The 10,180-nt window shown below is 43.5% G+C and overlaps 1 protein-coding gene across 1 annotated transcript in view; it reads right to left on the bottom strand.

The window, feature by feature from the left end:
- ror1 (receptor tyrosine kinase-like orphan receptor 1) overlaps positions 1-10,180 on the bottom strand; it is a 140,784-nt gene that overhangs the window by 5,228 nt on the left and 125,376 nt on the right. The window contains exons 5-11 of the mRNA XM_065955663.1: positions 9,254-9,381; positions 6,748-7,065; positions 5,397-5,642; positions 4,995-5,209; positions 1,532-1,711; positions 794-1,021; positions 307-671 (exon numbers count right to left, since the gene is read on the bottom strand). Of these exons, the coding sequence (XP_065811735.1) occupies positions 307-671; positions 794-1,021; positions 1,532-1,711; positions 4,995-5,209; positions 5,397-5,642; positions 6,748-7,065; positions 9,254-9,381 (1,680 nt within the window). The remainder of the gene's footprint in view (positions 1-306; positions 672-793; positions 1,022-1,531; positions 1,712-4,994; positions 5,210-5,396; positions 5,643-6,747; positions 7,066-9,253; positions 9,382-10,180) is intronic.

The raw sequence follows: 10,180 nt of genomic DNA, 5'->3' as shown, positions 1-10,180 counted from the left end.
TTTTTTTTTTTTTTTAGATTTATTTTTGGGCGTCTTCTGCCTTTATTGTAGAGACAGGACACTGGGTAGAGTCGGAAATCAGGCAGAGAGAGAGCGAGAGAGGAGGGAATAACATTTGGGAAAGGAGGCCCCGGTCGGATCAGGACCAGGGCTGCCCGCTTGCAGCTACTAAAGCCTCCGCACGTGGATACGCTGCCATCGCCCCGCATTCTGAGCTTTTTTAAGACAAGCATAATGTACTAAATCAATTCCCAAACACTTTCCTCCAAACCTTACGCTGACTAGCAGAATAAAAGTTGCGCGTACCTTGGCGGGCAGTCCTCAGGGCAGGGCAGCAGCTGCCTCTTCCTCACCATCTCCATCACTTCCTGGTTGGAGAAGCCGTAGTACGGCTGCAGACCGTAGCTGAAGATCTCCCACAGCACGACTCCAAACGACCAGATGTCCGAGTCCGTGGTGAACTTGCCGTAGGTGATGGCCTCGGGGGGCATCCAGCGGATGGGCAGCAGAGTTTTGGGCTGGAGGCAGAAGTAGTCCGACGAGTAGATCTCTCTGGAGAGACCCAGGTCCGAGATCTTTACGTGGAGATGTTCACCTACCAGAATGTTCCGAGCAGCGAGGTCTTTGTGGGTGTAAAAGTGGCTGGCCAGGTACTCCATCCCTGCAGTCACCTGAGAATGACGAGTCAGACAAAAAACAACCACAAACAATCATTAGGAGACAGATTTTTGGAAATTAATACAAAGCTACTCTTCCAAAAAGACAAATGACTTGAACCGGTTTCCTGTCCCACCTGTATGGACATGTGCAGGAAGTCGCCATGGTCCAGGCTGGATTTCACCGTGCCGTCTTCATCGCTGCTGCAGCCGACGTCAGAGTGAGGCGAGCGCATGATGAGGAACTCGTGGAGGTCGCCCTGAGGCAGAAAGTCAAAGAGCATACAGACGGGCTGCTCCTGAGTCACCACGCCCAGCAGGCACACAACGTTAGGGTGCTGCAGCTCTGTCAGCACTGCCGCCTCCTGAGATGGAAACACACCCCCCCCAAAAAAAAACATTAAATATCCAAGAAAAATACTTAAAGGAAAGATTCCTGGTAGTTACTTTAAGTTTTAAGTTCAGGTGTTGTCAGAGGTGTGTCCAGATGGGTGGCATGGGCCCCCCTTGAAATCTGATTGGCCCATCCCAAAATTCAAATCTATGATTGGTTGTTTACCTGATCAGAGGCGGGACTTAAGTACAAATGAGTAGAAAGTAAAGTTAAAGTAAAGCAGATTTCACAGGATAAACTTGTGGACACTGACTACATTGAAATGGACATTTTTACATTTTTAGTGGAAAAAAAAAAAAAGCTTTACAACATTATGTTGCGCATTGCATTTTTCTGCCTCAGTATTAACAACAACTTAAAAGTATGTGAGACCAATCTTTGGCTTTATGATCCTCGTTTTATTCACTGGGGAGGATTTAAAAGTGACAGGCCCTGTGGGGATCTTGAAGTAAACCTCGAACTTCAGACTCTCTTTTTGTACCTGCTGGAAGTCCCTCCAGTATTGAGCACTTGTGACATCCTTCAGGGTCTTTATGGCCACCAGCTGCGCCTGCTCCATTCCCGGCAGGTACAGGTGACCCTTGTAGATCTTCCCCAGGGAGCACTCTCCGAGCTCCTCCATGAAACGCACGGCCGACAGGGGGAGCTCTTTGGCTTTACTCTGCAGAGAGGAAAAAGTGATGTGAGTTGAGATGAGAGGGTTAGAAATATTCTGACAAGCGATATCAGATCCTTATCGTCTCTGTTCAGCCATAGTTGGGTTTTTCTGTCGCCACCATTACTCTTGTTTGGGAAAGAGATACTGTTGACATGACGTTTACACTGAGTCAATGCGGGCAAACAGCCTAAAAAAACACAGAATGTGTGATAGAGGCGTTCAAAAAAAAACAAAAACAATTACAGCCGTCTGAGTTGACAGTTTTCATAACAAGACTCAATCCATTACATCACTTTCCCTTCCAAGTTTTTGGAGAGCTACGTGGGAAACCCTGTGAAATCTGGCATACGCATTCACAGCTCGAAAATGTCGATTTACTGACAGGTTAGCAGCTTTAAGGACGACTGACCAATAAATCCTTCAGAGAAAATGAAGAGTCAGATGCAGAAATAAGAGAGAGAAAAGCTTGAATCTTTGTGAGGGGAGGCGAGACACTCCAGGTGAACTCTCATGTTAGAGCTGTCCAGGTGATCTCAGGAAGAGAGAGAGAGGGGATTTCTGTCTGTCTCTCTCTGTGTGTGTGTGTGTGTGTGTGTGTGTGTGTGTGTGTGTGTGTGTGTGTGTGTGTTAAAGAGAGTCACAGTAAAAGTAGGCGTGAGTGTGCTTTCTGAGTGTGAGTGTGTGTGTGTGTGTGTGTGTGTGTGTGTGTGTGTGTGTGTGTGAAGCTATACTTGAAGATAAAAGGTGATCAGAGGTTGGCAGTGGTTTTCAGATTCCAGGAACTCCACAATGAATAATGAAATTCCTTGGTGAGCAGAAAGGAGACACACAGGCCTGTAAGATCTCTGAGGGGGGTACTGTGTGTGTGTGTGTGTGTGTGTGTGTGTGTGTGTGTGTGTGTGTGTTGGGGGGGGATGGGTTGCTGATGTTATGAAAGACACAGATGTTTTTAGTTATGGGTTTGTTTCACCCCCGTCTTTCCTCCTCACACCCAAACCCTCAGATCCTCTGCTCACCGCAGTGAGTGTGTGTGTGTGTGTGTGTGTGTGTGTGTGTGTGTGTGTGTGTGTGTGTGTGTGTGTGTCTTTAAGTGTGTCTAAATGGGTTGTCACAGGCGATGACCTCTGTTTGACCCTGCAGCGAGGATAATTATAAGCCAAGGATGCATGTGCTGGCAAAGGAGAGAACGAACTCTGGAATGATAGAATATGTTTGTGGGGGTTAAAGATGTAGACAATATCTGAATGATAACATGAAAAGATCTTTGGAGTATACATGTATATTTAGAGATATTTATGTAATCAAACAAAAGTACATGTTTAATGGTTCAATGTTTAATTTAACATTGTTAGGTTTTTTTATTTCTTCTCTTTATCTCTAACTTTTTCCCCTTTCATTTCAAACTTATCCACATAAATTGTTCCTTCATTCTCGAGCCTTATTCCAGTGGTTCCCAACCTTTTTTCACTTTGACCCCCCTACTTGGATCTAAGAAAAGCTAGGCCCTGGACCCCCAATGGATTGGGGTCCATACTTAACTATGTTACACTAGCAAAATCTGAAAAAAAACATGCCTTTTCCTCACTTTAAAATCTGTACCCTCACTTGATCTTTTCAAGTTATCTATCAGTATTTTAGACAAGTGAAAATGAAATATCACAAACATCTGGTGATTCCATTTTCCTATTCTGTTATCTTCAAACATACATCTGCTTTTAGAAGAAAAAGGTACAAGATATAATGTGTAAGATCTCCATATTTCTTTTAAATCCACATCCATAAAGTGGTGCAGCACTTGATCTTACCTAACAGAGCTCACTTTGAGCAGCATGAACTTCTGCTTAAGCTTCAGGCTTTTTTTATTTTTTTTATCTCACAATGGATGATTATTTGGTCTGATGCATGTATGCACAAAGTCCCTTTTTAAATTTGCTGTAAAATTGCTAAATTGCACGGTTGTCGCTCGTAAAACGTTCTTTGATCTCCTGTGTTCTCAACTCTTTGCAGATTCAAGGTCGTCATGCAAACACAGCGAGGAGAGACTTACTCTTTTTTACATCAGGGAAACATTTGCTCCTAAACCCCCCGATATTAATGGCTTCTGACGCTTCATTGACATTTTGCGGGTTCTTTCCAGAGCTGTTGATGGTAATATTATACACATTACCTTGAGAATGAGCTCCACTTTGCAGACAGGCTGTCTAGATAACCCAGCAGCAACAGAATAATGTGGAAAAAGATAAACAGACGGGGATATGAGTGAGTGTGCGACCCTGAGAGAAATATGATACAGTGAGCTTATGTGTTGGGCTGGCTGGCAGAGTGACGGCTTGATGATCAGCATTACAAAGAGGTTCAGTGAAAGGAGAGAGGAGGACCCAGAGGTACAGGGAGAAAAAAAAAAAAAAAAAAAGGAGGGAGAGACAGAAGAGGAGAAACAAAGAAGAGACGGATGAAGTGAGAGGAGGAGAGATGTGGAAAAAGAGAGAAACGGTGAGACGGAGAGAGATAAACAAGAGAGGGGAAAGATCTGAAGATCAAACATTCCTGGAGCTGCCGAGCTCTCATGATAAGAGATCTGAAGCTTCGTCTGAAACGGGTCGTCCCACACACACACACACACACACACACACACACACACACTCATACACACACTACAGTCAGTAACTCCAGCATGCTGCAGCGTCTTAAAGAGCGTCACTCTGGTTCAACCACAGGAGTAACCTCTTCATCTTAATCGTCATCTTTTTCAGCTTCCTCCATGTTAAAGGCCCTGACACACCAAGCGCACGGCAAAGAACCAGACTCACTAGTTTGGCTAAAAAGTTGCACTTGAACACACCGCAAAGATTACAGCAGACGGCCAACCAACATGTACGTTCTGCGCATGCATGAGAGGAAATAGTTTAGTGGAAAAACAAAAAGAAGAGGTGGAGGTGACAAATAAGGAGAAACCGCACTAATGAGTGAAAGTAGGGATACTACAGCGGCATGCTCAAGGGGGCTTTCCTGAACCTGTGTCGAGAGCTGGAGATAAAGGAAACCTCCGAACAGCCAATCAGAGAGATTCCTCTAACCGACCGCCAACGCCTATTCAACAAAAAAAGCCTTGACGGGTAGCGACGGAGCCGGACAAACACCTTATTTTGTCATAGTTATGAAAGAAGAATGAACAGAGATGGTAAATAATAGATTCCGTCGTCTGTTAGTTTTCTGTGAGGCTGGTGCAGACGTGGTGTCTCCTTCAGTCACCGTGTCATGCTCTGTTAAAGGGTGCGGCTCTAACCTTGGGTTTGTACGCAGTAGCCAGCATGGACATCTCCACATTTTGCCCCCTCACTGGTTTGGGCTGACGGGGGGCCGGGGGCTGGGCAGACTTCTGGTTGTTGCGGCAAACACAGATGAAGAAGAAGAGCAAAGCGATGGCCAACGGGATGGCCACGCTGGGGACCAGGATGTACAGGATCTCCATGTTGCTGCCACTGGACCTTTCCTTGTGGTCTGTAGGGAAGGGAGTGAAAGGAAATATATGGTTTAGATATACTGCAGGTTATTACATGACAGGGTGATAAAAAGTGATAATAAAGAAGCAAATTAGAACTAAAACATTTCAGGATTCATTTTTATTTGGATTAAAAGTGTTTAAAAAAAGATTGATCATCAACTCCGACACATTGGGGTCTCTCACCACAGACGGGGATGTCACAGAGCTCCATGCGGACCCCCTCGTCCAGCGTGAAGCACCAGGGCGCCTCGTGCTTGTTGCCAGGGTTACGGCAGTACGAGTGTCCTCCGTTGAGCTCGGGGTAGCGGACGGCGAGGTACGTGTGGCTGTGAGGGTACTGAGAGTTCCACGGCTGACACTGGCGCCCTGACTTCGTCTTGCTGACGGTCCCCCTGTAGTCCGCCCCGCTGTTGTTGAAGCACTTGTGATCTGAGGGGGGAAGAAGGCGAGGTCGTGTGTCACGTTATGTTAGACTCACATTTCCTCCTTTAGTGCGGGTTGCTGCATTAAACAGACTTTTTACTTGGGCAGAAGTAAAGATACTTCTGTAAAATATTAATCTAATTCATGTGAAAGTAGCACAATTATGAAACATTTTGTAAGTAGCATGATTTGTTTCAAGTGTTGGGCAGTAGCTGCACTATCTGAACTACATTTGTTAGTAGCTTTGCGGTTGCGTCTTTGCTTTCTGAATCACAATTTGATTTTTCATCTTTCGCAGTCGTATCTAAACAAGCTCCTGTACATGTTCCAACAACAGAGTGGGAGAGCAGTGGAGCGTTCTGTCTACTTCCTCTACGGGTGATTAGAAGACGTCACTCAGCACATTCACATACAAAGACGTATATTTTGTTGCTGACAAGCTCAACCTCCAGTGCTGAAAAATTAAGAGGAAAAAAAAGGAAGGGCAAAAAAACTGCAGTTCCTTGAGTGTCCACTTGAGGCCGGCTCCAAAGGACCCATAAGTCCCATACACACCCCTTATTAAAATGTCCGTTTGACAGCAGAAATAATTTACCTCCTGGTTCAGAAAATGATTTTGGTCAGATAGTTGATCTTTTAATCTGCAGACACTGGAAAGGGGGTGATTTGTTTTATAACTCCCCCGTTTTGATTTTTATGAAGGATAAGAGTTATGCATAATTAGTGGCGTGACAGATCTGACTGCAAGTGGCCGTGTTGTAGCCGTTTGTCAGGATGCTTAAGGCCCGCCTCCTCTCCAGCTCTTTGCCTGGCGATAGGTTGAACGAAAGCTTGACAGAGGGCCCTTCAGAAACTAAAAGGTGACACCACTCAGGCTTTGTCTGTGTGTATTCACAGTGTTTGGTTGCCGTCTTTCTACTTCAGTATGACGGTGACTTCACTGTCTAATCCATGATGCCTACGACGTCCCTGCTGCTGCAGACAGGCGGGCATGAGTTCAACTATTAGGGGACGTAAATGCTGGTGATTCCCAAAGAAGCTAACATCACCAACCCTTCAGAAGTTAGAAACTATCTAATCAGTTCTATCTAATCTAATCAGCAGGTCTTACTCTTGTTTATGGGCTCGGCCATGGGGATGCCGATCCTCAGGCAGTTGGCAGCCTCGGGGCTGTCGTAGGCAGCCAGGTCGTCGCAGTTGGGCAGCTTCAGTCTCTTCAGGATGATGGGGTTGGAGCGGGCGATGATGTACTCCGTCTTGCACAGGTCGTTCTCCAGGATCTCACACTCGTCTTTACACAGGTCCCTGGGTTTGTCGGTCCCCGTGCTGCGGTCGCAGGTCGGGAAGGCAAAGTGGCAGAGAGAGGGGATGGCAAACTGGGAGCAACGATCGGACAAGTGGTTGGACGTGCCGATCATGGTGAAGGCGGCTGAGAAGAAGAGAGGCAACAGAGGAATAGACAATTCATCAAGTTCTCTTCATGAAGCAGTTTAGCATAATTCATCTCATAGTTTAACGTATAAGAGACGAAGTTACAATGAAATATTCGATATATATTCTTACATTTATTCTCTTAAAAATCCATCAAAACTCATGAAAACAGGAAGAAGCTTTAAAAGCAGTCCTCTGGTCACTTTGATTTTCCTCTCTTCTTGCATTAGCCTCTAAATTATTTCTTCTGCTTTTTATTAAAAAAAGAAACATTGCCTGGATATTTAAGTGGAAGATATTTTGTGCCAGTTTGAGAAACATTAGGACAACAAGACAAGTCGAACAGGACATACAAAACGAAGAAGTGCAAGAATTTAAGTTGCAAATCAAATCACATTTTTAAAAAAGGGTGAATTAAAGAAATGTTCAGAAAAAAAATTAATCAGTGTGAAAAGTGTCAACGGGGCGACTGTAGCCGGGGGGGTTTGCTGGTGGCCCTGGTTCGACTGTAATATGGGGCTCCCCTCCCCGATTTCTGACTCTATCCACTTTGCAAAATAACAGCATTAAATGCCCAAACTAAAATCTTAAAAAAAAATAATAATAATCTAAACAGTGGGAACACCCCACAAAACCAGTTACAGGGTCACTCTGCAAGCAAGGCTGACCCCCATTCCCCCCAATAACATTCTGTGCAGTAACTCAGTTTATGTTTGTACTAAATTGTTTTGTTTGGTCAATGAACGTACAACAAAAAAAAATCAAGACGTGGTGAAAATATATCTTTTTGTCTCATCCCTACAGTAAATTGATTTGCAAATCTGGACCAGAGCTGCAGTACAACATTGTTGCATTTATAAACTGATGAGCGTGTTCATCGGGGGACAAAACGGCCACTATATACGGTTTGGTATATTGTTTTAAAGCTTAAATGCAGGATAGAACGCCCTTTTCGAAAATATTTCAATGCCCACTTTTTGAAAATATTTCCACTTTAAAATGTAAGATAATGATATATTCTTCAAGAGAGAAATGCTAAAGGTTTATTCAATTCATCTTACAGTGTGAATTAAGGGCTGCAAAAAGAGAAACTGACAGAGGTTGCTGCAGCTTTAAATGTGTGATTCATAGTGTGGCTGCAGAGTTATTACAAACACGTGTTTTTTTCTGTGGTCGGGATTATCAGGGAAGCAGCTCTGCAGGAGATGCAGAAGAAGACAGGCTCTTTTAAAGTGTATAACTAAAACTGGCAGTTGTTCATGTGTTCCAACAGAACATGCTGCTTGAATAAAAAGAAAAAGAGCCTGAAGATCAGTGAAAGTGATTTTTAAATTGAGAAAGTAAATAGCTACCAAAAGAACATCTAATCGACGCTTTATAGTCCTGCTGAAGCCTACAGTACAATCCTGTGGTGTCATAAATCTTCATTAGAACTCCGCCTTGATGTTTGAGATTACAGTCGGAGTTCATGACCTTCTGTCCTCCAAACTCTTCTGCTCGTGTGTGATCACTAACATTCACATTGACCCTGGAGAAGATTTGCATGCAAAAAACAACACAGACATGTTTGACGGTATGAGCCAGCATGTGGGCTGTTTGGGCTTCATGCAGAGTGGTGACTGTGCTGAACTTCCTCTGAACTCTAGAAGTGACCTCTTCTTCTCTGCCTAATTCATCCTCTGTGTTCAGATTCTTAATTGGGATCTTTTGCACTGGGTGTCTAATCTTTGAGGGGATGCAGAGGGTGTGCCCTGGTAGCCCATAAAACAAATAGCAGCAGGGTTAAAGAAATTCTGAGTCGACTTTTGGGATAAAAGCAGAACTTCAGTGGACGGCAAACAATCAGGCTTACTTATATAGCAAAAATCTAATGTATATTTCACGATGTGGATATAATAAATAATAATAAGGTTAAAATGCCCTTTTTTTCAGATTTCCTTTTGGGTTTTTAATGCCTGTCAAACTCGAACCCAGTCCACCTGCCTGATTGGACGCCGGTCTCCACACATGCAGCGCACACACTAACCACCATGCTACAGATGCCCCCCAGAAAATGAACATTTTAACAGAAACTGAAAAGTTGAACGAACAAAAACTAAAGTCTTCAGGATAAACTCGATGCCCAAGTGCTTATTCCTGGTGTAGAAGTAGTAATTAAGATTAACGTCCCTGGCCTTGTCTCTCACCTGTAATCTGCGTCTCGATCTCGCCCTGCATCTGCAGCGAGTCCACAAAGATGCTGCGGTTGCCGATGAAGCGTGCGCAGGCGATCCCTCTGTACGGCTGACAGAATCCCTCTTCATCAAAATCATCCCTGAAACATACAGAGACACAGGAGACAGAGGTTCATACCAGGTAGTCCGGAGATGACACATTGTGTGTGTTACGTGGCATTGGAAACAACATTACACTGCCTAATCATGTGTGGAATGAAGAGTCACCTCAGACTGTTTCTTAGATATAGAAGATTATTAAACATTATTTGAACAGTAAATGTACATGTCCTATTTATGAACATCACAGATTCTAGCTTCTTTTTTTTTCCTCAATGGGATCCCTATGAAACAATACAGATTAAATATGAAAAACACAACAATATGACCACATAACGACTTCTTCAACTATTCTACTAAACAAAAGATGAAAGAGGAAGAGAGCTTCTGGAGACACAGTTAAAGGTTGCATGAAAATGTTGCAGTACAATTTAATTCCACTAGAGGTCAGTGTTCGTTTGAATATAACACAAAACTATGAAGTGACACTTTTATAGAGGGAAACGCTTTAGTTCAACTCTGGAAACACCAACCCTTTGAGTGTATTTTTACGAAATGTATAGTGAAATCACTCTGTTGAAATGAAAGCAGCGTAACCATGGGAACAGGACATTTGATCTATGATCTCAATGATTGAATAAATGTTCACTCATTCAAATTCATTTATTTTCTCTGGATATTTACTTTGATTCTTTTTTGAGGCTGTTGCATTACTTTCCTTTACATCACAGCTCCGCTTTTCTTAAATGATATATTGACAATTTAAATGATGTGATTAATATGTTAGGCCTTTCTAACAGCGTGAGAATTATGATAGTTCAAGTGTTAACGCTGGCCTGA

Source organism: Labrus bergylta, chromosome 6 (genome assembly GCF_963930695.1).
Source record: "Labrus bergylta chromosome 6, fLabBer1.1, whole genome shotgun sequence".
NCBI classification, from domain to species: domain Eukaryota; kingdom Metazoa; phylum Chordata; class Actinopteri; order Labriformes; family Labridae; genus Labrus; species Labrus bergylta.
This window is presented reverse-complemented; position numbering and strand designations above follow the sequence as displayed.